Source organism: Rattus norvegicus, chromosome 4 (assembly GCF_021556685.1).
Source record: "Rattus norvegicus strain SHRSP/BbbUtx chromosome 4, alternate assembly SHRSP_T2T, whole genome shotgun sequence".
Classification (NCBI taxonomy): domain Eukaryota; kingdom Metazoa; phylum Chordata; class Mammalia; order Rodentia; family Muridae; genus Rattus; species Rattus norvegicus.
The window spans coordinates 153,378,720-153,406,044 of record NC_141537.1 but is presented as its reverse complement, the minus strand read 5'-3'; the positions used below and the strand labels follow the sequence as shown (position 1 = coordinate 153,406,044).

The 27,325-nt window shown below is 50.5% G+C and overlaps 1 protein-coding gene across 3 annotated transcripts in view; it reads left to right on the top strand.

Annotated features, from left to right (window-relative positions):
- Ret (ret proto-oncogene) overlaps positions 1-27,325 on the top strand; it is a 46,967-nt gene that overhangs the window by 15,863 nt on the left and 3,779 nt on the right. For all 3 annotated transcript variants that reach the window (XM_087655988.1, NM_012643.2, NM_001110099.1), the window contains 17 exon segments: positions 1,417-1,680; positions 3,583-3,870; positions 5,020-5,264; positions 6,008-6,203; positions 6,596-6,795; positions 8,610-8,868; positions 9,183-9,308; positions 9,915-10,025; positions 10,698-10,817; positions 11,375-11,631; positions 14,263-14,410; positions 15,905-16,012; positions 16,942-17,156; positions 17,250-17,372; positions 19,192-19,262; positions 20,373-20,510; positions 22,238-22,337. In XM_087655988.1, the coding sequence (XP_087512114.1) occupies positions 1,417-1,680; positions 3,583-3,870; positions 5,020-5,264; positions 6,008-6,203; positions 6,596-6,795; positions 8,610-8,868; positions 9,183-9,308; positions 9,915-10,025; positions 10,698-10,817; positions 11,375-11,631; positions 14,263-14,410; positions 15,905-16,012; positions 16,942-17,156; positions 17,250-17,372; positions 19,192-19,262; positions 20,373-20,510; positions 22,238-22,337 (2,969 nt within the window).

Below are 27,325 nucleotides of genomic sequence, written 5' to 3'. Positions count from 1 at the left end.
CCAGGTCAGGCCACAACCCTCTTGGGGCTGACACTGTCCATACTTCTAGGAAAACCCCGCTGGTCTCCCTGGCTTCTGTCTACGGCTCCAGTCAAGTGACTCAGAACAAGCAGCGTAGGTCCATTGTTCTCCTGTTGCTGTGACTAAGAGCCAGACGAGAAAGGACTCTTGACTGCTGAGCCATGTCCCCAGCCCGTGGCTGAATTTTGCAAATGGCACTTGTCCTAGTAAGGGTTTAACCATTGCTGTGATGAAGCACAATGACCAAAAGCAAGTCGGGGAGGGCAAGCATTTTATTTGGTGTGCACCTTTACGTCACAGTTCTGTCTACATCTTTGGTTGAAGGAAGTCAGTCAGGAAGGAACTCAAACAGGGCAGGAACCTAGAGGCAGCATCCGATGCTGAGGCTGTGAAGAGGTACTACTCACTGGCTTGCTCCTACTGCTTTCTTTCAGGACCCAGGACCACCAGCCCAGGGGTGGCACCTGCAATGGGCCGGGCCCTCCCACATATAGACTTCCCATAGGATCCAGAAGCTCCATCCCTCAGTACTGTCCCAGGGAAGACTTACACACCCATTTCATAGCAGCACTAATCATTAACAGCCAAAGCTGGATGCAGCTCTACTGCCCATGGATGGGCACGCAGAATGTGGGATGTATAGCACACACCCCATCCAGCCTTGATTTAAAAGGAAAGATACTCTGATACTGTTCCGGCCATATTCGTCAGTCTGAACAAGCTATAGTCACTGGAGAGGAGGCGGCCTCGATGGAGAAAATGCCTCCATGTGATCAGGCTGTAGGCAAGCTTGTAGGGCTTGTTTTCCTAACCAGCGCTTGCTGCCCCAGGACTCTGTGGTAAGGATGTGCCTCCCTGAATACCCTCTGAAGGACGTCTGTTCCTAGCCCTCGGTTGCCATTTAGTACTGGGTTACTTGACGGATGGGTGGTTTTACTTCTGCTGGGTCAGTGGAGTGGACTTGCTGGGTCTATTTTGATAAAGAGCGGTTGCTTTCTTATCCAGGGCTCTGTCGTTTCTGGGGACTGCTGCCTGCCCTGCTAGTCTGGTATCTCGTATCTTGGAAACTTCCTCTTGTACCAGGTGCTGTGCTGGGAAAAAGTCGCCGAACTCCTGGATCATGCATGATCCTGGGACATAGTGCACTTGAGAGGCAGAGAATTATTTTGCAACTATTTTGTGCTTTCTCCCCACTTTCTTCTTTTCCTTTCTTTGCTTTGATGTGGTGCGATTATCAGTCATGTTTAGCTATGTTCATGGTCTTTGGACTAGAGGTAAGAAATTCTTACTAGAATGAGAATTTTAGTTTGTGGGGGTTTTTTTGTTTGTTTTGGGGGGTGGTCCAGGAGGAAGCTGTTTCTCCCACCCCCACTCACACCCTCATGTCTCCCACAGCCCCGCTGGGTCTCTACTTCTCAAGGGATGCTTACTGGGAGAGGCTGTATGTGGACCAGCCAGCTGGCACACCTCTGCTCTATGTCCATGCCCTACGGGATGCCCCTGGAGAAGTGCCCAGCTTCCGCCTGGGCCAGTATCTCTATGGCGTCTACCGCACGCGTCTGCATGAGAATGACTGGATCCACATCGATGCAGGCACTGGCCTCCTCTACCTCAATCAGAGCCTGGACCATAGTTCCTGGGAGCAGCTCAGCATCCGAAGTAAGAGAACAGCCTGGCACCCCATCCCCACTCCACCTTGGCCTAGCCCTTAAGCTGCCCTTATCTCGACTGCCTGAGTGTAGAGGTAGCTGCTATGGCCAAGGACATAAGGCGCAGGGTAAAGGCAGCTGCTTCATGTCCAGTTAAAGAGGGACCCACGTGACTTTGGGGAGACTGATTACCCCCTGAAGCTATTGGGAGTTAGGAGAACCAAGCAAATGACTTGGCTCCCTCTCTGTGTGGAGAAGGATCTATTTGCGGTGTGGCGATGAAAGCACACACGTTGTGAGAGAGATTCTGAGGGGATGGAAACCCTCCCCCCCGTGGGGGAGTAATTTAATTGATGTCTTGGAACTTGCTGAAGAGTACCAGCTCCTGGGAATCCTGTCTCCCCATCTGCAACAGGCTGGCCGGGTATCCAGGAGGGAGGCAGAAAGGAAACTTAGGCAGCAACCCAAAGCTCAGGCTGGAGCTGCAGTCAAGGCCACGTAGGACGTGAGCCCTGGTGATCTGAGCAGCTTGTGTGACATGGGACGGTGATAACATGCACCCGGTAGCTTACACCTCCCAGGACCTCCTCTGAGGCACGGCCTCGTGCCTCCTTAAGTTCCTGGGCACAAGTGGAAGGAGGGTAGAATACTCTGAATATACAGAAGTAACCACATCGCCAGCATGTGTAGAGTAACTGACGAGCAGTGTCCACGTTCGCGTTTCCATTGCTGTAAGGAGACACCGTGGCTAAGGCAACTCTTACAAAGGACAACGTTTAGTTGGGGCAGGCTTACAGGTTCAGACGTTCAGTCCATTATCATCTAGGTGGGAGCTGGGCAGTGTCCAGGCAGACACGGTGCAGGAGAAAGAGCTGAAAGTTCTACCTCTTGTCTCAAAGGCAAACAGGAGAAAGACTGGCTTTCAGGCAACTAAGAGGAGGGTCTCAAAGCCCAACCCCACAGTGAAGCACTTCCTTCAACAAGGCCACACCTCTTAATAGCAGCCAGGTCCCTGCCAACAGACACTAGATCAGAGACTCTCAACCTGTAGGTGAAGACCACACAGGATGCATGACAGATGCTTACGTGAGCCATAAGAGTAGCCATGTTAGAGTTAGGAAGCAGCAAGGAAATAATTTTGTGATTGGGAGTCACTGTAAAGTTCGCACCATCAGGAAGGTTAAGAACCCTGGGTCTAGAGGGTTCCTGGAGGAAGTACTTAGCGATGTCCCTCGGTTTTCAAATATTTCCTCTGTCTCCCTCCTGAACCACAGTGGGAAACTGAAGAATGAGAGCCCCTTGATGGAATGTCCTGAAGACCTATTACCACTCACGGTTGAGCATTGCCTTGTCCAGTCAGAAAAGAAGCACAGAGCAGTATGGACAGTTTGTTCAGAAAATATTAACCGTGATGGGGTTGTCGTAACAATGTAAGACAGGCTAAGGGAAAGCAAACTGGACCCTGTAGGCACCTGCCAGGCCTAAAGTGGAGGCCCAGGGAACTGCCTGCCTCAGCCAAAGGCTAGACCTCACTCCAGCGGGCTGTGGTGCCTCAGAGGTAGAACTTAACTGAACTCCTCCTCTGAGTGTTGATGAAGTCTGTACAAAGTACTTGACGATTAGTGGGCGGTGAATCCATATCCCAGAAGCCTTCAGGAGCCTACGCTGAGAGGCCACCCACTTGGAGGGACCTGGGAACTTTAGCCCCAGCATGGCTTGAGCAGTTTTCTCAGGAGAGACCATTTGAACAGAAACCTGAAAGCCAAAGGAGGCAGATACTGATTTCCAGGTCTCAGCTCCATGCCGCGGAGATGGGAAGGTATCAGCTGAGACTTGTGGACCACACTGAACCGTGGGATTCCTGCCCCTCTTCATTCCTCACCTGAAAGGGGGCTTTCTTCTCTTCCTGCAGATGGCGGCTTCCCCTTGCTCACCGTCTTCCTCCAGGTCTTCCTGGGGTCCACAGCCCAGAGAGAGGGAGAGTGTCATTGGCCAGGCTGTGCCCGTGTGTACTTCTCCTTCATCAACGACACCTTCCCAAATTGTAGCTCCTTCAAAGCCCGGGATCTCTGCACCCCGGAGACGGGTGTGTCCTTCCGCATCAGGGAGAACAGGCCCCCTGGCACCTTCTACCAGTTCCGCATGCTACCTGTGCAGTTCCTTTGTCCTAACATCAGTGTGAAGTACAAACTCTTAGAAGGTGAGTGCCAGCCCCAAGGGGCTATTCCTTTGTCCTGTCGCACACAGGTGTAGCAGTGTAAGCCCTTAGGGTGAGCCACGTGTTCTTTTTGCCACTGTTAAGTATTCCAGAAGTATCCCTTTTGAATGTCTGTCACCAGCCACAAATACTGTTGAAGGAGGTTAGGGTACAACCATAAACAAACAAACAGTCTGATATCTTGCCTGCCTTGAAGCCTCTAGTCATCTGGAGAATAGAGCCCCGGTACATGTCAAGGAGACTGAATCGTTCCTGGAAGGAGTGGGGAGCTAAGAGAAGCTGAGAGAACAAAGAGGCTGGGGCCGCTAAACCAAGTGGGTTGGTGCCAAACAGCTCTGGTCCCAGAAGGTGCTGAAGTGGGGCCATTTGTGGTTGGAATGCAGTTAGCCACTGGGAGGAGCAGAGGCGAACAGGGGCAGACTGGTTTATGTCAGGGAAAATTTCAGGGCTTCTTTGCCCGGAACATGGAGAGCGATGGAAGTCAGAGTATGAGAAGTCTCCACCTGCATCTAAAAGGGCTTGCTTGGACTCCTGTGTTAGGTACAGTTCAGGGTCAGGGTAGTATATGGTAGACTTTAGGGAGACTGAAGGATCCAGGAGACTCCTGATTGGGAAGATGGGCTGACATGAGACTCAGGGACCTTGCTGGCATGCTCTTAAGGAGACCCAGGTAGTCTTCTGAGCTGGAGATGAGGCTGTTGAACCCAGTTCCAAGCGCAGGTCACAATCCCAGGAAGTATACAGCAGGAATGCAAATCGCATACCCAGAAATACCTGTTGACACGCCAATCATAACCCAGAAATCCAGTATCTGTTTCCAAGTCGCGGAACTGGGATGTTCCTCGCACTGTCTGGAATGAGCAGGTGTCACATCCGCGGTTTAAAACGGCTGACGTTGTTCATAAACCAGATCATACCTGGAGCCGACTCTCTGCCTATCCTCCTGGGCATCACTCCTCCGGGCTGCAACAGAGGCCTGACCTTATGTCCACACTTAGTCACAAACCTCAAACAGCCAGAGCGGGGACAGACAGCAACCTTCCATCCACTCTGGGTAGAACCATGAGGAAGGCAGGCCACACCCTATCCCTACCCCACGGTCATGTGAGCTTCTCTTCTGCGTGGTGACAGGGGACGGTCTGCCCTTCCGTTGTGACCCCGACTGTCTGGAGGTGAGCACGCGGTGGGCGCTGGATCGGGAGCTTCAGGAGAAGTATGTGCTGGAGGCTGAGTGCGCAGTGGCAGGCCCTGGAGCCAACAAGGAGAAGGTGGCCGTGTCCTTCCCGGTGACGGTGTATGATGAAGACGACTCCCCGCCCACCTTCTCCGGAGGTGTGGGCACCGCCAGTGCTGTGGTGGAGTTTAAGCGGAAGGAGGTTTGTCCGCAGTCGCCTTCCATTGTCTGTCTGTCTTGTCCTATGCCTACTTGGTGTTTGTCCCCGTCGGCGGTTTGTACTTGATCTGTTTAGCTGTTCCACTAGCCATCCAGTCACGTGACTCTCTACTTGTCCTTTGTGTCTTGTCTGTTTGGCTGACTGCCAGACAGGCAGCAGTGAACTGGGCTCTCCCGGTGAAGACCTAAACCTGGGGTGCTTAGATTGTGTCTGATCAGACCAAGGGCCCCAGTGGGGAGAGCATGGGGGAGAACATTCTGGCCCACCTGACCCGGCAAAAAGGAGGGCACTCCCTTCTAAGCTGGCAGCTGGGCAACTTGTCACAGGAGTGCCCTATGAGAGGATGTCCTCACCCATGCTGCTTCAACCGGCTAGGTGGCATGCTACTGCCACCTGCTGGACATTAGGCCACTCTGCAGCCTACTTCTAGGCTTGGTAAGAAAGACGTTGCTTCTCTCGGGGAACTAACTAGGTATAGGCTTCCGAGGGAGTGAGAGCAGGTATGGGGAAGAAAATGTCTTATCAGACAACCTTAGAGTGATTCCAGCGGCCCTGTGGCTTTGCTCACAACTCTCACCTGAGGCTCTGGGGACAAACATTCGCTTCTGATCATCTCCCCCTAGGATTGGTTCTAACAAAGCGTACTTGGTATAGCTCTGGGCTGTGCTAGGTCATGTGGTCCTCTGACTGTACCTGGGCTGACTGGTGCTCTCTGCTACCTGCAGGGCACTGTGGTAGCCACTCTGCAGGTGTTTGATGCAGATGTGGTGCCAGCATCTGGGGAGCTGGTGAGGCGGTACACAAGCACACTACTCTCAGGGGATTCCTGGGCCCAGCAGACCTTCCGGGTGGAGCACACACCCAACGAGACCTTGGTCCAGTCCAACAACAACTCCGTGCGGGCAACCATGCACAATTACAGTAAGGAGCCGACAGTGTGATGTCTTCTTAGAACTACAGGACAATTGATACACCCCATACTACATACGCACACACATGCGTGCATGCGCACACACACACACACACACACACAAACACACACACACACACACAAACACACACACCACATGAAAGTCACATACGTTCCATACACACCAAAATATGTCCCACTGAGCACAACCATTCCAGGCTATACAGTCTGTGTATACAAACACTATCCAAATACCTTATACACAAACCCATTTAACATGCTAATTTTACACACACACATGTGTGTGCAGGGTTGTATGTTGGTATGGATGTGTAGTATGTGGCATAGGGCATGGTCCTGAAGGATAGTAACTTGTTTCGTCTCCTTGTGCGCCCACCTACAGAGCTGGTTCTCAACAGGAGCCTGTCCATCTCAGAGAGCCGAGTCCTGCAGCTAGTAGTCCTGGTCAATGACTCAGACTTCCAGGGGCCTGGGTCAGGTGTTCTCTTCCTCCATTTCAACGTGTCTGTGCTGCCTGTCACCCTGAACCTACCCATGGCCTACTCCTTCCCAGTGAATAGGAGAGCCCGCCGTTATGCCCAGGTGAGCCCATGGCCCATTGCATGACTTGAGATTAGGGGCTTCCAAGACAACAGGCAGGGGTATGGGCGAGTGGCACCTCTTCACTAGCCCACCCGTGCAGAGTTAGCATAGGTAGGTCCATAGTAGGCTCCAAAGTGTATCCTTGAACCTCTGTTTATACCTTTTCACCCTAGAGGGCTCCTAGCCCCTCATCAGTGCCTGGAGCAAGCCTTCTGATTTTACTGGTTCACTTCTTGGTATCTTTAAAACATTTTTTGCCCTAATAGAAATGCATTTCCAGGTAACCCTGTGTATGCCTAATTAGAAAGGTGTTCCTGCTGTACGGTTCAGTGCAAAAAGTGGTTGGAGGGACTACTGCTTTCTCTGGTGTCTCCACCAACACAAACTACCTTTCAGTTGGGGGTAACTTTAGCGTACAGCAGACTGTGGCTGGCAGTAGTGCCTTGTGGGAAAGGGCAGAGGTTACACCTGCTTTTAGAAGTTTATGTGCTAGAGAAATCATGAGGTAATGTTCGGATTTGTCTTTGGAAAATGATAATTGAAATGGAAAAGTAGAAGACCAGAGTCGTAGTTCAGTGTGTGTGTGTGTGTGTGTGTGTGTGTGTGTGTGTGTGTGTGTGTGTATGTGTCTCCATCCTAGCAAGCACTAGGTTCTATCCTCAGCACTGCTAAACTAAATGAAAATACGAAGAGTGGAAGGTAAGTCATGGCGTTAATTAAAATCATGAGGAATTGGGGGTGCCCCCTACCCCTTGACCACCAGTGAGAGCATTTGCTGCAGTTCTAACTTGGTGGTTCTCATGCGCTCACGGTGTCTGTTGCATTCAGTTCATTTGTGGTTCGAGTGTGTCTGGTTTAACTGATTCGGCTTTAGGGTGTGTGTTTGGCACTGTCTCCTCGTGTGTCTGTGGTCATTCCAATTCTTACAGCCGGTTCCAGGTCCTCACTGCTCCCATTACCAGCACACAAAGGACACACCTGTAGATAGAGAGAGCCTTTGGCCCTTCTCCAGGGTGTGACCATCAGGGCAGGAGTGGGGGTGACAGAGTGAAGTGCCTGAGGAGGAGTTCAAGGCATCAGTTGGAGGTAGATCCCTGCATTTAGCAGATTCTAGAGCCCCAGTCACTGCCCTCATAGTGACCGGTTCCTTATTGTCTCCATAGTTTTGAAGAGCAAGTCGAGGCCAGGGACCTCGGATAGTTTTAAGGATCTGTTAAGAAGATGGAAATGAACATTCTTTGTAGGGGAAAATGAAGCAACCAGGAGGCTGGTTTTTTAGGGTGTCAGTGTGGCTCGGGAAGCCCCATCCTTGCTCCTGGCTCTTAAGAAGCTGCCTCCTAGGTCACTACACACAGACACAGGGCCCCATAACCAGAACTACCTCTGCAGCTTTTAGCAACCGTAGCTCACTGGAGTGGCTGTGAGGTAAAGACTCAGGACCTGACTCAGCCAGGCATCCCCAGAAGGGGTCTCTTTCCAGAACCTCTGAAGAGGCCGCTTGACCTCAAGTGGGACAGATGACAACATTGCAGTCACTCAGCTAGGGTACAGTGCTCTGACGGTTGGGGGACACACAACAGGGATTATGGCCATCCCGGCTGACTCCCAGTGGTGTGGGTGTCTGGCGAGTTGGTGTCCTTAAGCTGGGCTGACCAGGCAGGTGGGCTTGTAGGTGCTGAGGTGTAGAACACTGGACATCGAGGAAGACTACCATTCAAGCTAAGTTGAGGGCCATCCCCCAACTTGGTCTACCCAAGAGCCCATCCAGCTAAGGTGTACTGGTTCGAACCTCCTCCTCCCTCTCCCCCCTCCAGATTGGGAAAGTTTGCGTGGAGAACTGCCAGGAGTTCAGCGGTGTCTCCATCCAGTACAAGCTGCAGCCCTCCAGCACCAACTGCAGTGCCCTAGGTGTGGTCACCTCAACAGAAGACACCTCAGGGACCCTATATGTAAATGACACGGAGGCCCTGCGGCGACCTGAGTGTACCGAGCTTCAGTACACAGTGGTAGCCACTGACCGGCAGACCCGCAGGCAGACCCAGGCTTCGTTAGTCGTCACAGTGGAGGGGACATGTAAGTGTCAGGCTCCGTGGAGGGATGAGATGTCAAGGACAATCACAGGGAACACTTCTGTGTGAACCGGCAATACCAGGTGTCCTTTGCTGTGGTCACCGTCATATCCTCCTGTCCTTATGTTTACCAGAAGGGCTCAGCAGACAGGAGCTAATGAGAGCCTCTGGCTCTGGTGCCTCAGTCCCTTTCACAAATACCCTAGTTACCCCAGAACCCATGGACAGTGAAACTGTTGTTACACTCTGTCTGTTTCAGAGGTCTGGAGACTGGGCCCACACCAGTCCCAGTGACCTTGGCTTGTCTGTCCCTCCCAGACATTGCAGAAGAAGTGGGCTGCCCCAAGTCCTGTGCAGTAAACAAGAGGCGACCTGAGTGTGAGGAGTGTGGTGGCCTGGGTTCTCCAACTGGCAGATGTGAGTGGCGTCAGGGAGATGGTAAAGGTAGGTTCGGGAGCTGGCAGGGGGTGGGATGGGGCTGGGGAGGAGGACGGGGGAGGAGAGCTGGGTAGGGGCCATCCTGGCTGCCGTCAGGAGTGAGTTCGTACAAGGTCTGCTAGTCCCTCATTGAGCTTCCCTGATCCCTGTCTTCTAAGCCTGTCCCTCCTGTGGAACCAGTGCCAGCAGAGGAGGCAGGGCTTGTGCCACCTCAATTAGATTCACTCTGGGGACCACTATACCAGAGCTGGGACCGACAGGGGACAGAGTGGTTCTTCCAGAAAGTCCCAGCCAGAAAGTGTTTCTGCCTCACTACAGGTTCACCTCCCGCTTTAAGGTGCTTGTGGCCAATATAGCTTTGACAGATCCTTGCCTTTAAGTGGCTTCCTTAGAGGAAGGCTATCTGCAGTCCTAGAATGCCCGGCACTTCAGCCCTTGGGGGACCCCTTGTCCCCTTGTCATTCCTTGCTGGTGTCTGAGGTGTATGTGGCGTTACTCAACTTGTCCCTTCATCTCGCTGTCCCTAGAGAGGCAAGGTTGGACCATGACAAAGGCAGACCATGGAGGGATATGCCCATGCAGGGTGACAGCCTGTTTTGTACTCCATCACAGGGATCACCAGGAACTTCTCCACCTGTTCTCCTAGCACCAGGACCTGTCCTGATGGCCACTGTGATGCTCTGGAGAGCCGGGATATCAACATTTGCCCCCAGGACTGTCTCCGTAAGCCCAGGCTAGGCCCAGGGTGATGCATTTTACCAGTGTGCAGGGAAGGGCCAAGGCAAGGGAGCTGGCAGCGGAGAGCTTGGAAGCCCTAACCTACACCTGAACCCAGGCTGGAGCCTCAAGTGTCTATAGGATGCTTCAGGCCAGCTGGGGGTATTGCACGAGCTTAGCATATGTAGGGCCATGGCTTCACCTTAGCACCAAAGAAGAACAGTGTGTAATAGTAGTAGGTTCAACCAAGCAGGATGTGCCAAGCCAGTCCTGCTACCATCTCATTTGAATGCTGGCTGTGCTCCCCCAGGACGGGGCTTGTGCAGCCTGGCCTGTCTATCCTTGACTGACTCATGAAGCTGCAGTCCCCGGCCTGCTGGCTCAGGACCCACGTTGTCTCTGGTCCATTTCCTCCATCTTTACTGTTACTGGGGGCTAGCTGTGGTTGATGCCTTCCGGGACCTCAGCAGTGATTCTAAACAATCTTGGCTCCCCCCTACTTCCATAGCCAGTATAGGGGTATTGTGTTAAACTCTGCCCAGGTGAAAGGGGCTTCCGAGCCTACTGCCTTCACTGGGCCTAAGCAACTGACCCCGAGTTGGGAAGGCTAATCACAGTCCGAGGACTCTGAGGCATCAGGCCACACCAGGAGACTGAATATTCCACATATGTCCTCAGGTGGCCCCATTGTTGGCGGGCATGAGCGAGGGGAGCGCCAGGGGATTAAAGCCGGCTATGGCATCTGCAACTGTTTCCCTGATGAGAAGAAGTGCTTCTGCGAGCCAGAGGACAGCCAGGGTAAGGAGCACCTCTCACAGGGCTCTCTGACTTCCTCAAACCCTCAAGGAAGCTCTGAGCAACATTTGTGTGGTTCAGCAAGGGAAGAGACTATGGGGAGGCAGTTAGACCCCAGGAGGCTGCTCCTTCCCTTTGGGCCCATTTTACCATTGGCACCACCATGAATCGGGGTCAGAATCCCTATAAAGCATATCCTAACCACAATTCTCAATAAAGGATGCTCAGGAAAGCAGTCCTTCCAAGTAACTTGGTCAGATTTCCCGGACAGGGTCTTGCTTAGCCTCTGGTATTATGGAAGTGTCCTGGAATTTGGCTCACTCTAGGACCTCCCTGTCCAAAGCCTGTGATCCTTTCTTTCTTTGTCCTACCTTTCTATACTGACTATTCAGACATTTGCAACAGGAAAACAGGATAGCTGGTGTTGAGTGCAGTCTTCACACCACTGTTTGTACTGTGAGAGGTTTGACAGTAGGAGAATTGGTACAGCGGTGCCTGTACCCAGTCAGTAGCATCTCAGACGGTCACAGTGCAGTCCCTGTCACTCTGCCCTGCCACAGGCCCATTGTGCGATGAGCTGTGCCGTACGGTCATCACAGCCGCTGTCCTCTTCTCCTTCATAATCTCTGTCCTGCTGTCCACCTTCTGCATCCACCGCTACCACAAGCATGCGCACAAGCCACCCATCGCGTCAGCCGAAATGACCTTCTGCCGGCCGGCCCAGGGCTTCCCAATCAGCTATTCTTCCTCGGGCACCCGCCGGCCCTCACTGGACTCCATGGAGAACCAGGTCTCTGTGGACTCTTTCAAGATCCCGGTAAGGGGCCCCAAGAGGTAGGTGGACAGTGTTGGAGGAAACATGGCCACAGAGGCTTTCTTTACTACTTGGGGTGCCCACAGATGGTTGATATAGCCTTACGTAGATCCCCGTCGCATAAGGGCAAGAGCAGGGGGTTGCTTGCCTTCCAGGGCTGTGAAGGCAGACTGTCTAGGAAGGAAGTGACAGGTGCTGATTCAGATAGGACTGGCTGGGGTCTGAGATGTGGGCCTTGAGGTCCTGGTGAAAGTGAGCGTGGTCCTACCTAGCAGGGGAGGTGTGAGCAGAAGCCCCGAGAGAGAGGACCAGTAATTTCTACCCACACACAGGCATGCATACACTCATGCCCACCCAGCAAGTGTTTTATGTCAAGAGTAGGAACAGTGGAAGAGGCCCATGTTCTATAGCCCTACAATAGGCTTACCCATTGAGAAGAGGGGTGGGATGGGGATGGGGCAGAGTGTGTGGGGATCATAAAGAAGTGCTGACCCAGAGGTCCAGGGTAGCAGGAGTATATAGGGTAGATACCCCAACATGGAAGGGGGAGGCACTGGGCGCCCAGAAGAAAGCCCCAGCCACTCTTGAGATGGACAAACCTTTCCGTGGGTGCTGCTCAAGACCGGACTACCACTGAGGCCTCCCTATCATGGTCATGTCTTCTCTGTGGTTGCCATGTATGTGTCTGCCCTCACATTCGGGAAGACCCTGCCCCTTCAGCACCCTGGTTATCTGTTCGGGATTTGGAAGCCAGGGTGCTCTGGGAACAGCTAGGACAGTGTTATGGAGACAAGCGCTATGAATAGAGAAAGCCACAGGTTTGGGTGGAGGGACTGTGATGCAGACACCTGTGGGAGCACCCAGTGGCCATGGACCCCTGGCAGTTTGAAGTGGCTATGAAGTGGCCTTAGGTGGCTAGGGGGCCCTACCTTTCCCAGGCCTACGTGAATGACACCCAGCCCTCACACAGGGCTGGAGAAGTTCTTCCTACATGTGCTCTTTGCCTCTCTTGATCCTAGTGTGTGGTTCCTCCTCTGGCTGTAGCTGGATCTGCAGCAGGCTTCTAGACTAAGCCACCAGAGCTCTCTGTAACCCAGATAGCACCGGGAGGCTGCATAGCAAGGCCATATCATGTAAACAAGGGCAGAGGCACACACACGCTCCACACGTCTGCTCCAGAGTTAGCCTGGTGCCCAAAAGCTATACCCACAGAAGCCCCATGACTCAACCATTCAGCCTGATTTCCCTAATGTAAAACATGGAGAGTTGGTACTGTGACTCATTCCTCTAATTCCAGCACTCGGGGGGAAAAAAGGGAAGAAGATCACGAATTCAAGGCTAGACTAGGCTGACACAAGCAAACAAAACAGTAAAGATACTGATTTCTCTCAAATCTTTAAAGGAGCAAATTCATACCATTTCCACGTGCTTAGCATAGTCTCTGGTATGTGCCTTGGACATGTTTCTAGTGGCAGCAGTGGAGGTGTGACAGTAGGTGCGCGACACCAGTGATATCCGTGCCTTCTTCACATTCAGGGGGCTTCACAAAATATCAGGGTCACTTAGGAGTTTGCAAGAACGTGTGTTTGTGTGCTCAAAGGAGTATATATCTCTACAGGCCACGTATATGAATGTATATAAATCAGATAGATATGTATATCAGATGTATATAAATAGCCTTTGGCCTGGAGCCATGTGTCCTTTTAGGCCAGCTTTGTAGTTGGGGAAGCCTTAAAGAGCCTTGTAAACAGAAACCCGAGGTCTGCATGTGCGGGCACAGAGGTGGTATCCAGTGTGGTGCCAGCACCACGGGGTGGTCTTCTTACAGGATGGTACTTGGCTGGTAAGAATCTAGAAATGCGGGGTTGGGGATTTAGCTCAGTGGTAGAGCGCTTGCCTAGCAAGTGCAAGGCCCTGGGTTCGGTCCCCAGCTCCGAAAAAAAAAAAAAAAAAGGTAAAAAAGAATCTAGAAATGAATCCAGAGCAGCCATGATTGGGCCTGATACATGGAAGGGACTTGAGTAGGATGCTGGGAGCTGGAACTGGGGTGTATGTGTAGTGAAGTGGGGTGCACAGGACGGACCACAGGAGGAACAGCTGCCTCCTACTTCAGGATGGGAGTTTGCCCGGGAGTTCAGTGGTGCCTTTCTTTAACAGTCAGCTGCACAGGGAGGTGGCTCTGAATGTTTCCACTGTAGAGAAATTCTGGGCTCAGAAGTATCCTGAGCTGTGGCTGCCCATTCTGTGCTCTGGGGGCCCCTGGATTGGGGTGTCAGAGAAAACTTGGATCTGGGGCTGCTATCTAGTCAGCCACAAGCACCTCTGGGCCCCGCTGGCCTTGAGAATAAGAACTTTGGCCTAACTGGTTCTGTGTTACTTGGTGCAGTGGGAGCAGGGTGATTCAAGGCATTAAGTCCAGACCTTTCCCCTGGAGACTCACTCACTTATCGCTTCTCTGGCCTGACCATGGTGCTCCCAGTGGATGAGCTGTGCGGTGGCAGGTATGGTTAGGTGATGACCGGCTCACTGCATACTGGCCTTGTCTGGGCAGGAGTTAGTATTTAAAGGCCTTGTCTTCTTGCTCAACTTTCTTCCCTTGTCTGCTAATGGCCCCTGTCTCTACCCCCAATATAGGAGGATCCGAAGTGGGAATTTCCTCGGAAGAACTTAGTTCTTGGGAAAACCCTGGGAGAAGGCGAGTTTGGAAAAGTAGTCAAGGCCACAGCCTTCCGTCTGAAAGGCCGGGCAGGATACACCACAGTGGCTGTGAAAATGCTGAAAGGTACCTGTTTAGGGGCTGTATCTGGGAGGGTTGGTGACTGTGGCCGTCCTTCTATGAAACTCCCTTGCAGAACTGCCATTGCTGCTCTGTGGGGGCTGCAATCTGGGTACCCCATGGACACACGCATAGCCAGTGTTCCTGAAGAGGGCAGGGTGAGGACCTTGCTCTAGTGGAAGATGCTGGCTACTGCTTCTGCACCATGTCAGGAAAGAGGCCAGGGTTTAAAAAGTTTTAAAGCCCTTTGGGAGCAGCACCCTAACATACCCCATTCATTACTACCCCATTCATCTGAGAGGTCCCTGGGATCCTACTGAAGATCCTCTCTGTAAGACTTTCCCCCATCCCAGCAACCTCTGAGTCTTCTTTGTTCCTGTGACCAGTCATGCCCGGGGTCTGGCTCTCAATGTGCACATACCTCTCTTATACAGGGATGTGACTCTGGCTAGTGGCTGTGGCTGGTGGGTTTCCTTCACTGTGGTCCGGGTCCCCAGCCATGTGAACCGAGGGTCCTGTGGCATCCAGACTATGTGGTGAAGAACTTGTGTGGCTGGTGCATAGCTGAGTCCCCCTGCAATGGTCAGGGACAACAGCTCGAGTGTGCCTGATATTCCTGAGACCCTCACACCATGCTCAAACCGTCCCATTCCTGGTCTACCTAGACTTGTCTCCTGGCTGTGTTTGTCCTTCATCCCAGACCAGTCTAAATGCCAGAGGCAACAGTGTGTCACCACTGGCTAGCCAACCAGGAAGAGAACTTGGCTACGTGCCTGACGCTTTTGTGTACCTCTGTATTTATTCAAGTACCTAGTGAGCACTAGAGCTGGCCCTGGCTGCCCTCAGGACATGTGTTCCTATGACTTCGGTGGCATCTAGTCATCTTCACAGTGTGCCCTATCCAGTCAAGTATGGCATCTGCCTCCCATGGAAAATACAGGCCTGATGTTTGGTGCACTGCAAAATGCTAGTGCTGTCTTCACTCCAGTTCACTTATCCCTACAGGACCTCACAGTAACTGAGCAAAAGCTCCAAGCACAGCAGCAGCAGTAGAGAGGCCACAGGACCCCAGGCTTGTGTCTGGCAGATTGGGAGATCTGGGCTCAGTGTAGTGTCCTCCTCTTTCTCCAGCACCTTTTCTCTCTGAGCAGGCATGTGGAGACATCAGCAAGACCTCTCTCCTTCTAGAGAGACATAAAAGAGGGATGGGGATTCTCTGTAGACTTCTCTCTGCTAAAGTCAGCAGCTAAAGTGACATGTTGTTGTATACACAAGCAGTAGCCCTGGAGACAAGGAAGTTGACCTAAGGGCTCTTATCCTAGGGGTACACAAAGTCACTGTTGGCCAACACTGGGGATTGTGAGCAGCCTTAAGCAGCTGGATGCTGAAGGTCTCCATGTAAATCTGTGAGGGGGGGTGGCATTCCGTTCTCTACTCAACATGGTCACAAAGGGATCCCAAGGGCTATGGCGAGCACAATCTCTATGTGCTGTGTTTCAGAAAACGCCTCCCAGAGTGAACTACGAGACCTGCTCTCTGAGTTCAACCTTCTGAAACAAGTCAACCATCCACATGTCATCAAGTTGTACGGGGCTTGCAGCCAGGATGGTAAGGCTAAGCAGATGATACGGTGGGCAGGCAGCTCAGCTGCTAACACAGGGCTGGGATCCCTCTTCTGCCCTTCCCTCTTGCTTAATTCTCCTTTCTGGAAGCTGGGGTTCTGGCTCTGGTCTGGAGAGTATCTGTGTCCACTAGCTGAGCAGACTTGTATCCCAGAGGTTCGTGTTTTTAGCAGTCCTTGGGCCTGCTGAGCACAGGTCTGTAGCCTTAGCACCCATTGTAGGGAACTCTGAGAATGACTAGTGCATCTTGGGGACCTACAGAATAACAAGTGTGCTGTTTTTCACAGGTGACCCCAGCCCCAGCCCTGCAGGGAAGAAGCATTGTCTCCTCCTCGGATAAGGACCAGGGAGATTGTTTTATCTGTTAGCTTTTCTAACACAGACACACACACACACACACACACACACACACACACACACACACACACACACACACACACACAGAGTGAGGATGGCAAGGAATCAGATCTAGGCCTGACTCCAGCCCCTAAAAGTTGTTGAGGACAGGCAGGAGCAGTGACATAGGCTGCTGCTGAGTTAGCGTAGGGCCAAGACCGAGCTGTGAGATTTGCACAGGCCTTCCTGCCTCCATTGGTTTTTCCCTCTCCCACCTACAGGGTCAAGGGTGGGAAAAGGTATTAAGCCCTAGTATAGGGCATGGTAGCTCACAGGGTAGGGCTGAGAACAGTGCCCACCTTTTTGGAAACCATGGGGAAGGTCATACCGTGCCTGGGAGAGAGCAAATGTCCCCATGGTCAGTGTAGGCCAAGAGTGAGTTGGCCTGCCATAACTTCATGATCCTAGTGCCAGAGCAGGTCTGTGTCTGCCCACCTACTCATGAGGTGACAGCCTGCAGCCAACCCGACCGAGGTTGGGCCTGACTCCATGCCCAGGGCTGCCCCTCTCTGTCCCCAGGGCCACTTCTTCTCATTGTGGAGTATGCAAAGTATGGATCCCTGCGGGGGTTCCTGCGGGACAGCCGCAAGATCGGGCCTGCCTATGTGAGCAGTGGAGGCAGCCGCAATTCCAGCTCCCTGGACCACCCAGACGAAAGGGTGCTGACCATGGGCGACCTCATCTCCTTCGCCTGGCAGATCTCGAGGGGTATGCAGTACTTGGCTGAAATGAAGGTGAGAGCCACAGATACGCGCTGCCCCTCGTGTCCGGCCCAGCCCCTGCCTACCACAGCTGGTCTGAGGGTTCTTGCTGCTTCCTTTCTGCAGCTCGTACATCGAGACTTAGCTGCCAGAAACATCTTGGTGGCAGAGGGACGGAAGATGAAGATCTCTGACTTTGGGCTGTCCCGAGATGTTTATGAAGAAGATTCCTATGTGAAGAAAAGCAAGGTACCTAGCCATGAGTGTCCTAGCACATTTCCAGGAGGGGACATGGGCTCAAGGCTATGCTGACAGGGTAGGATGGCACCCTTAGAATGACAGGAGGAGGAGAAATCTATCCCTGTGCTGTGTCTCTAGGACCCCAGTCAGGCTTTTCTTGCATATGATCTTCCTGAGGTACCTGATGCTTTTAGTCACCTTCTAAGACCTCCCAATAGCACAGAACTAGACTCCTTTCCACAGTTCCTCTCAGTTCCATAAAATAAGGCCTCTGTTCACTGTGCACTGCTCTTTGGCTCCTAGGAGAGTAAAGTGAAGAGAAGGGAGCATGCTGCTCCCTGTATTGTTGCTTATGTAGGAGTCTCCCTGGGATCTCTGGGTAAAACCGGGTGCAGAGGTGTCCAGGGGTCTTGAGAATTTCTCCAAGTTCAAGCAACATGTGGACATCTGATTCACTGACATCCTCTTGTCCCCATGGCAACCGCCTTGCCTTGTCACCTGGCATCTGCTCTCCTGAGGCTTCTGTGTGACAACCCAGGCAGGAACAGTTGGTGGGAGTGCTCGGGGGTCCTGGTGGTGAGGCTTTTCCAGGCAGCGCACACCCAGCTTTATCTGTTTCGGCTCTGCTGTGAGGGTCATAGGTCCTTTGTGCGTTGCCATAGGCTATGAGCACTGGGTTTGTTTGTTCTGGGGTTTCTGTGGTGATAGCAGATCTCTGCGTAAAGGAAGTGGAAGGGGCTGCTGCCCCACACTGCAGAGGATGTGAGAGGGCCTTCCTGCTCATACACACACTCGAGCGCGCCCACACACACGCGCACGCACACACACACACAGTCTCTCTCAAACACACACTCTCTCTCTCTTTCTCTCTCTCTCTCTCTCTCTCTCTCTCTCTCTCTCTCTCTCTCTCTGTCTCTCTCTCTGTCTCTCTCTCTCTCTCTCTCTCTCTCTGTGTCACCACTCACTCACTCACTCACGCATACGTATCTTCCAGGGAGGCCTGCTGTCCTGCTGTCACAGTGGAGGTAAATAGGTATGGCTTTCAGGGGCTTTGACAGCCTCTAAGACCACAAGCCACAGACATTACTGTGAGAAGCACAGTCACGCACCATAACGGTATAAGCACAGGAAAGCATTGTTGAAGCTGATAGACACGACCGTGAGTGCGTGCTTATTCTTAAGCTGTTCATTGCGCCGTTCTTCCTGTTGTTGAAGGGGATTTGTTAGAACAGACACCCAGCACAGCTGCCGGGTGGGGGAGCGGGTTGCTCATTCCGAGATGCTGGAAGAACCCTGAGAGAAGGAAACTCCCAACGTCGGTGCACAAAGGTTTTCTTCCCTCACGATTTTTCAGATGAGGCTTACAAAGTTTACAGGATGGAGACTGGGTGTTGGTTTCCCAAAGCATGTGTTCTTGGGATACTAGCAAGAAACTTACTTTGCAGGACAAGTCCTTGCCTCTGCATTGGGGAGCACTGTTCTGCCCCACCGAGGGTGCCTCAGAACCCTAGCAATCCTATCATAGGTGGTTTTCTTGGGTTGCTTCCTTGTAGGGCTGTAGCATGTGAAAGGTTGACCTCTGTGGCTGTGGACGGTTTTCTTGACTCCCAGTAGACTCTCAACAAAGCCAAAGGTTCAGGCTGGAGCTGTAGCCCCTTCAAGAGGGTGCACAGTTGTCTGTCCTCAGAACGTAGTATCCCGTGTTCCCTCCAGAGCTGGGGCTAAAAGGTATGGCTGACTGCCATGGTTATAGAGCTCAAGAGCCATAGCTGACTACCTTGGTTACAGAGCTTAGAGCCATACTAATGCCTTTGCTCACCACCTCTAGGGCCGGATTCCCGTCAAATGGATGGCAATCGAGTCTCTCTTCGATCACATCTATACCACTCAAAGTGATGTGTAAGTATGGGAGTTGCCATCCTGGGGTGGGGCGGTTGGACCACACTGCCTTGTCTCTGCAGCTTGGCAAGGGGACACTGCTGGTTCCAAAGACCTGTTTGCAATGTTAGTCATCCTCGATGAGCCCAGGCTAAGAGGTCAGCAGGTTTCCTTCAGCAGATGACTGGGCCCAGGCAGCAGTTCTGCCAACCACAGTGGAGCGTGTAGGAGTTGAGTGGGGGATGGGGCAGTCATAGCCCACTTCTGTCTCCTTACCTCTTCGCCCCTCCCAAGAGTGCTGGGAGGAATATGACTGAGGTAGGGCATCGTGTGAAGTTTACCTGGCTACAGGTCAGGATCAAGAACTCCCCTTCAGATAGCTGTGTCTGAGTTTGTGGACTGCTGTATACCAAAGTATCTTAAGATGGGAGCCCACACTTGCTCTTGCAGACAGATGACAGGACGTGGTCTGTTTTTCTAAAGACGAAATACTTGGCTTCTGAAGTGTTCTGCAATCTGCAGCCACTTGAATATAGAGCTTGCAGGGCTTGAGTAGAGCTATGAAAACAGAGTTCTTTCTTAAGCAGTTCCAAACAGTACTTTTCTGATAGCAACAAGTTGATTTAGAAGAATTGGAAAATGCAAAGAAAAATCCACTAGGAGGCAAACAGCCTTGAAACGCATTCCCCCTCCCCTTCGTGGTTACCTTCCGCTCTCTCCTGTAGTGTGCACATACACACTTTATCGTCAGAATGACACGTTTCGTGATGTTTTTACCCCACCCCAGTGTTCTCTTACTACTAAATATTTCCTTTAAAAGTTGTCTTAAGACTTCATAAAAATTTTACAGCACACCCTGAGTTTGCTTGCTAGGATATCTATCACTCCTTTAAGTGACTTTGCTCCAGCAGCAGCAGTTTGGGCCAGAAGCATCCCAGAGGCTGCTCAGGTAGGCAGATAAAGCTTGCCTAGCCGTTACACGCGTGCCCGTGCAGCAGAGCCAGGCTAAGATCCCTGTGTGTCACTCATTTAGGCACTGGCAGTTGATTAGGTCAGTTACAGACATCTGGGGTCCACCAAGGAGGGGCCAGGAGCCAGAAAGCCGCTTACTGCTTCCCTTCCTTGCCACAGGTGGTCCTTTGGAGTGCTGCTATGGGAGATTGTGACCCTGGGAGGCAACCCCTACCCTGGAATTCCTCCTGAACGACTCTTCAACCTTCTGAAGACAGGCCACAGGATGGAGAGGCCAGACAACTGCAGCGAGGAAATGTGAGTGGGCTTTTTCTGCCAAGCCAGCCTCTGGCCCTCATACTCTGGGCTCTGGATGGGAAGTAAAATAGCCATCGAGAAGCCCAGTGCCACCACCAACCTTGAGTAAGCTGTGTGACAGGGAGTGACAGGGCAGAGGCCAGACAGCCATCAATGACCATGAGATAAAGAGGTGCCGGGGCCCCTCCTGCAGGATATGTGGGAAGGAGGACGTGTGCAAGGGAGGTAGGAACAGAGCAGGGCAGAGACAGCCTCGGCCCAAGAGTCCCAGAATCCAAAACTCACTAATCAGATGGTCCAGAGACCAGGTTAAAGGGGGTTGTGGGGGGGATGACTAGAGCAGATACACTGGTACATTTGTGCCATGGTCAGTGCCTAGCTGAGAGCAAGGTTAGGCATGCCAGGGTGGGAAGATGCTGCCTCGAGCACTGGGCTGGCAGTCAACCAACCAGCCTAACACCCACACCACAGCTCCAGAGCCCTCAGCCACACCCAGCTTCTGAGGAAGCAGGGGTTCAGGGCAGAGAAGACGGAGAGCCTGATAAACTTGGGTTTTTAAGTTTTTAAATTCTCAAGCTTTCCACAGAATGACATGATCAAATCCAATCACACCTATGCCGATTTCCCTCCTCCAGCTCCCCCACACCCCGGCCACACGTCCCCCCTCAATCTCATGTCTTAATTTGGGATACCCCGTTAAGACCAGTTAGTGCTGCCTATGTGTATGCACGTGGGTGTAGGGGCACCCATTGCAGTGTGAGGATCTTTCAATGACCACATCCTTCAAGAATGATTCTCCCTTCCACAGCAACTGTCCACCGCCAGTAGCTCATAAGCAAGGGATGGGGCCTAGAGATCATTACCCCCATTAGTGCCAGAAACTTGGCACATTTCTGGTCATACACCAGGAACCAGAGCCACTATGAGTTCATGGGTGCAGCAGCCATGTCATGTCCCGAAGACAGCATTATACAGTGCGTCCCTCTAACCTCGGACCTTACATTCATTCTGCCTCCTCTTCTGGGATGTTCCCTGGACCTTGGCTGAGAGAGCAGACGTTGCTATATATGGCCAGTTTAGGGCCAAGCACTAACTAAGCAGAGTTTCTTATTCTTGGCGCTCTGACCAGTCATACATGTCTCTGTTGACTGCTACTCACCGGAGGGGGGCAAAAAAAAGAGAAACTTCTCTGACCAAGGCTGAGTCCAGGTCTCTGGGTATAAATAGGAATATTTTAAAAGCGGTTTGACAGCATGGTGTTGAGCAAAATAAAAATAACAGCAGGCTCTGTCCTAGAACCTGGGATGTCTCCAGCTGTGGGGCTTTTGAGTAGAATTAAAGAACCAGGCTTGAAAGTTGTCTCAAATCCAGTCAGAAAGTTGTCATAACTAGACATTGTGTTTGTTTCCACCCCTAAGAGTCTTCAATCAGATCCTCCTTTCTACACATTGTAAGGACTTCACTTCCTACTGAGCCACCTACTTTGTGGATGCAGGGTCTAAACATTGTCTGCTCATGTTGGTATAAGGAGAGAACAATGAACCCCTCTGGAGAGAGGCCACCAGAGGGCTGCACCAGTGTCAGTGTCCTGCCCCTGGGTCTAGCCTGGAAGCTCAGAGTTGCAAATGTTTAGAAACAGCCTAGAGAGAGGAGACATAGCCCCTTAGACCCAGTCTGGTTGTGCCGACCCTGCCTGGGCTTCACCACCTACCTATGCTACCCTCCAGGTACCGCCTGATGCTGCAGTGCTGGAAGCAGGAGCCGGACAAGAGGCCAGTATTTGCTGACATCAGCAAGGATCTGGAGAAGATGATGGTCAAAAGCAGAGTGAGTCCCAGCGTCACAGCCAAAGGCTCGCCTTGGGTTGGTCGTTTGAGGCTGTGTTTCCTCTGCAAGGCCAGAGGGAGATGACTGTGCCATACCATAGGGCAGGCAGTGGATGAAAACATGCTGTGTAAGTCCTCTTGGACCGTTCAGTTAGTGAAAACATCTTGGTTTCTAGCTTGTCTTCAGACAAGAGCTCTTCACAGGCAAGTACTGGAGAGTATTTCAAAACCAAAGGGGAACTTTGGCAAGAATGGAATAGAATGTCAAGGGCTCAAGGCACGTGTCCTAAGTGCATAAGCGCTGGGGTACCTGGAGGTAGGCAGTGACTAGGGTTGGAACTCTGGCAATGTGAGTATCTCCTCAAGGGCATAATGCTCCCAACTCGTGGGACCTACAGGAATAGGAGACCTGGCAAGTCAAGTCTTCTGAATTTTAAGAAGCTCATGTTGTCTCCCAGTTTTTATTGACTGCTTGTGTAGATTTCCAAAGCCTGGTGTTAGCCAAACAAAACACGTGGGAACAGTCAGCCTCTGTGCCTTGGTGAGAAGGCTGAATAATTTTTGCCTAATATTTGTACTGTTCGTACTGTTTGTACTGTTCATACTGGATGCTAGGGAGACAGGTAAACAGGACCAAACAGGCATCCTCAGTCACACTACCCCCTTTGAAGACTTGTCTTAATTTCTACTACAAGTTGCCCTTCCTCCAGATTCCAAAAGAGTACATGGTCTCAGCTCCCAGCGATTGTGTCGCTGGAGAGATGACTTAGCCAGTGAGAACACCTGCATAATCACCAGGACCTGAGTCCACTTCTTCCAACTCTAGGATTCTTTCTAGTGCGGACCTGTGTGTGTAGACCCTGTGCGTGCTGTTGCGGTCTCTGAGTTAATATGTGTATTGGTCTTTCTGGATTTAGAAGGTCCTATTTCCTTGGTGTCCTCCATCCTTCTGGGTCTTACTCTTTTTTGCCTCCTCTTCCACGGGGTTCCCTGAACCATGAGGGGAAGGACTTCCCCACTTAGGGTTGAGTTCCAAGGTCTCTTAACTCTGTGTAATGTCTGGCTCGGAAGCTCCGTGTTTGTTCCCATCTACTGCAGGGGGAAACTTCTCTGATGATGACTAAGCAAGACACTGTTCTATGAGTGTAGCAGAACGCCATTTCATTGCTACATTCCTTGAGTAGAATAGTAGTAGTTACTTTTGCCCTAGGTTCTTGGGCTCTCTAGTCGCAGGTTCTTAGTCACCCAAGCAGTAGGTTCAGGCATGGGTTCTGTCTCATAGAATGGTTCTTAAGTCAAATCAGATATTGGTTGGGTATTTCCGCAAGCTTCGGTACCCCTGCTTCAGCATTCCTTGCTGGGAGAACACCATTGTGGGTGGAAGCATTTGTAGCTGGCTCCGTGTTTCTGTTTCTTCTTCGGCGGTGTGCACAGTGCCTTTCAGTACTAAGTGCTCTGACTTGCAGGGGTGAAGGCTCTAGATAGGCACCAGCTCAAGGTCTCCACGTTCAGTGAGTTGTGGAGGAGTTGTCTGCAGCAACTGCCTTGCTAACACTTTGTGACGAGCAGCCTATAGACTCTGCGGTGGCCTGGGTTGTTTGGGAGTTCCTGTGGCACCACTTTGGCCACTGAGTCAATGAAATATAACCCATTCCCAGTTCTGGGAGTTTGATTTGGTGACACAAGAAGTTTGTTGTTGGGGCTCTGTCTCCCCCATAATTTGGCATTTTCATTTATATCTTAGCGATTTCACATCTATATATGCTTTGACTTACTCCTCCCCCATTCATATCCTTCTGATCTCCTTCAGTATGATATAGACAATATATCTGGAAGCTTCTACTGTGTTAGGTTTCCATAATACCCCTCTAATGGTCTTTCATTTTAGCTGTCTTTCCATGTATTTCTCCCCGCCCCCTTCCCATTTGAACTCCCCCCCTAGCTCCCACCCCATCTATCCATGACTATTTTGTTTCCCCTTCCTACATAGATCTATCCCTCCCCTGAGTCTCTACGCTATACTTAACCTCGGTGGTTCTGTGGATCGTAACTTGGTTATCATTGACTTAACAGCTAACATCCACATGTAAGTGAATGTGTATTTTACTTGTTTTTCTGGATCTGGGTTACGTAACTCAGGGTGTGGTTTTTTTTTTTTTTCTAGTTGAATCTATTTACCTACAAATATCATGATTTTCTTTTCTTAATGGTGGACAAATATTTCAATGTGCAAATGTACAACATTTTCTTTACCCATTCATCTGTTGAGGGACATTTGGGTTGTCTCCAATTGCTGGCTATTATGAACACGGTTGAACAAGTGTCTCTGTAGGAGGATGAAGCATCCTTTGGGTATATGCCCAAGTGTGGTTTAGCTGGGTCTTGAGGTAGATCAGTTCCCATCTTCCTGAGGAGCTGGTTTCCCTAGTGTCTGTACAAGTTTGTACTCCCACCAGTGATGGATAAGGGCTCCCCTTTTTCTATATCCTCACCATCATGAGCTGCCATTTGAATTTCATCTTCTGAAAATTTCCTGTTTAAATCTATACCCCTTTCTAATTAGGTTGTCTTCTTGATATCCAGGGTTTTCCTTTTAGGTATTTATATATGTTGGATATTAGCCCTTTATCAGATGTATAGTTGGTAAAAATCTTCTCCTATTTTGTAGGCTGCTGCTTTGTCTGAGTGTCCGTGTCCTTGTCTGTGCAGAGGCTTCTCAGTTCCATCCCGTTATTAATTATTGATCTTAGTGCCTATGCTAATTGCTAATGGTGTTCGGCTGCAGAAGTATTTTCCAAATTAACAAAGGAGAAGTTAATATCTCCTCTTTCAAAGGAAAGAGAGAATATCCAAATGAACAAAATCAGAAGTGAAAAGGGGAAACAAAAAAAAAAAACAAACACACACTGAGGAGAATCAGAGACTCATAAGAGCATACTTTTAAAACCTATATTCCACCAAATTGGAAAATCTAAAATAAATGGATACTTTTCCGAAAAAGTTAAATCCACATCAGATAAACAATTGAAACAGACCTGTAAACCCTAGTGAAATAGAAGCAGTCATTAAAAGTCCCCCCACCACAAAAACAAACAAACAAACAAAAAACCCCAGGGCCAAATGGTGTTAGCAAACTTTCAAAGAAAAATTAATGCCAATACTTTTCAAATTAGTCTATAAAATATAAACAGAATGAACATTGTCCAATTCATTTATGAGGCCACAATTACCCTGATACCTAACGTACATAAAGACCCAACAAAGAGAGAAAACTTCAGACCAATTTCCTTCTAAGCATAGGTGCAAAATGTCTCAATAAAAAACTTGGAAACTAAATCCAAGAACACATGAAAAAGAACGTCCACAGTGATGAGTAGGTTTCATCCCAGAAATCCAGGGATAGGTCAACACAGGTAAAGTAATCCACCATATAAACAAGCTCAAAAGGAAAAACCACATGATCGTCCCATAAGAGGCAGAAAAGGCCTTTGACAAAATCCAACACCTTTTCATGATAAAAGTCCTGAAGAGATTAGGTATACAAAGGACATACGCAACACAGAGTAAAGGAAGTTTACAACAAACCCATGGCCAGCATCAACTAAAATAGAGAGAAACTGGAAGCAATTTTGCTTTTATCATGAGCAAGACAAGGTTATCAACTCTGTCCATACCTATTCAGTTCAGCACTTGAAGTCTTAGCTAGAGCCGTGAGACAACTGAAGGAGAAAAGAAGGATACAAGTGGGAAAGGAAGAAGTCAGAGTATCCTTATTTGCAAACGGTATGTTTTTTCTATATACAAACAATAAATGGGCTAAGAAAGAGATCAGGGATACAGCACTTTTCACAACAGCCTAAATAATATAAAATATCTCAGGATAACTTTTAGTAAAGCAGGTGGAAAAACTTACATGATAGAAACTTTAAAACACTGAAGAAAAAATTGAAGATACCAGAAAAGATCTCCCATGTTCCTGGGTTGGCAGTATCAGTAGTGTGAGAGTGGCCATCCTGCCGAAAAGCAATCTGCAATGCAATCTCTATCAAGTAAGAGCACAGATCCTCACAGATCTGGAGAGGACAATTTTTGACTTCATGTAGAAACACAAAAAACATTCAGGATAGCTAAAACAATCATGATCGATAGAAATATGGGAGATGTCACAGTCCCTTATTCCAAGATGTATTACAAAGCTGAGTAACAAAAGAATAGTACAGTATTGACACAGAAATCGGCATGTTGATCAGCGGAATCAAGCTGAAGACCCAGACCTATGGACGCCTGTCTTTGGATAAGGCAGAAATACACTGGGGAAAGACAGCATCTTCAACAAATAGTGCTAGTCAAACTGGGTGGCTGTCTGTAGAAGAATCCAAGTAGATCCATGTTTCTCACCCTGCCCAAAACTCAACTCCAAATGGATCCAAGACCTCAATATAAAATCGATCTACTAGGTCCGATAGAGAATGTGGTGAACAACCTTGAACACAGCATTCACACACCTCTGTTGTTTCTTGAGAAAACCTTCAGGGTGTGTACATTCAGGGTTGTTGTCCTGAGCAGAAGTAACAGTAGAGGCCAAAATCACAGTGTTAAGAAACAGCCGGGACAATGCTGGAGTTGTCTACATTCGTTAAGTGGTGTGACATAAGTAGCAGGCATCTTACAATGGTTGTACATGGGAGCTGAGGTCCCTGTGTCTGCTCCCTGAGATAGCAGAGGTCCTGGGAGGGAAACTGAAAGGTATCATTGGGTTGAACATACCACTTGGCACACTATGTGTAATGCGACCACAGCAGCTGCTCTCAGGCCCAAGACCACAAAGAAGCTACTTCCCCGGCCCTCTGCCTTGGTTGGATTAAGGAACTCCCCCACCCCCGGGGGAAGCCTTACCTCAGTGTTATTCTTCTGGATGGAGGTGTGGTCTTACAGAAAGGCCAGGAAACAGTGTAGGGTAAGGGTATAGCCAGCACCCCTGCCCCATGA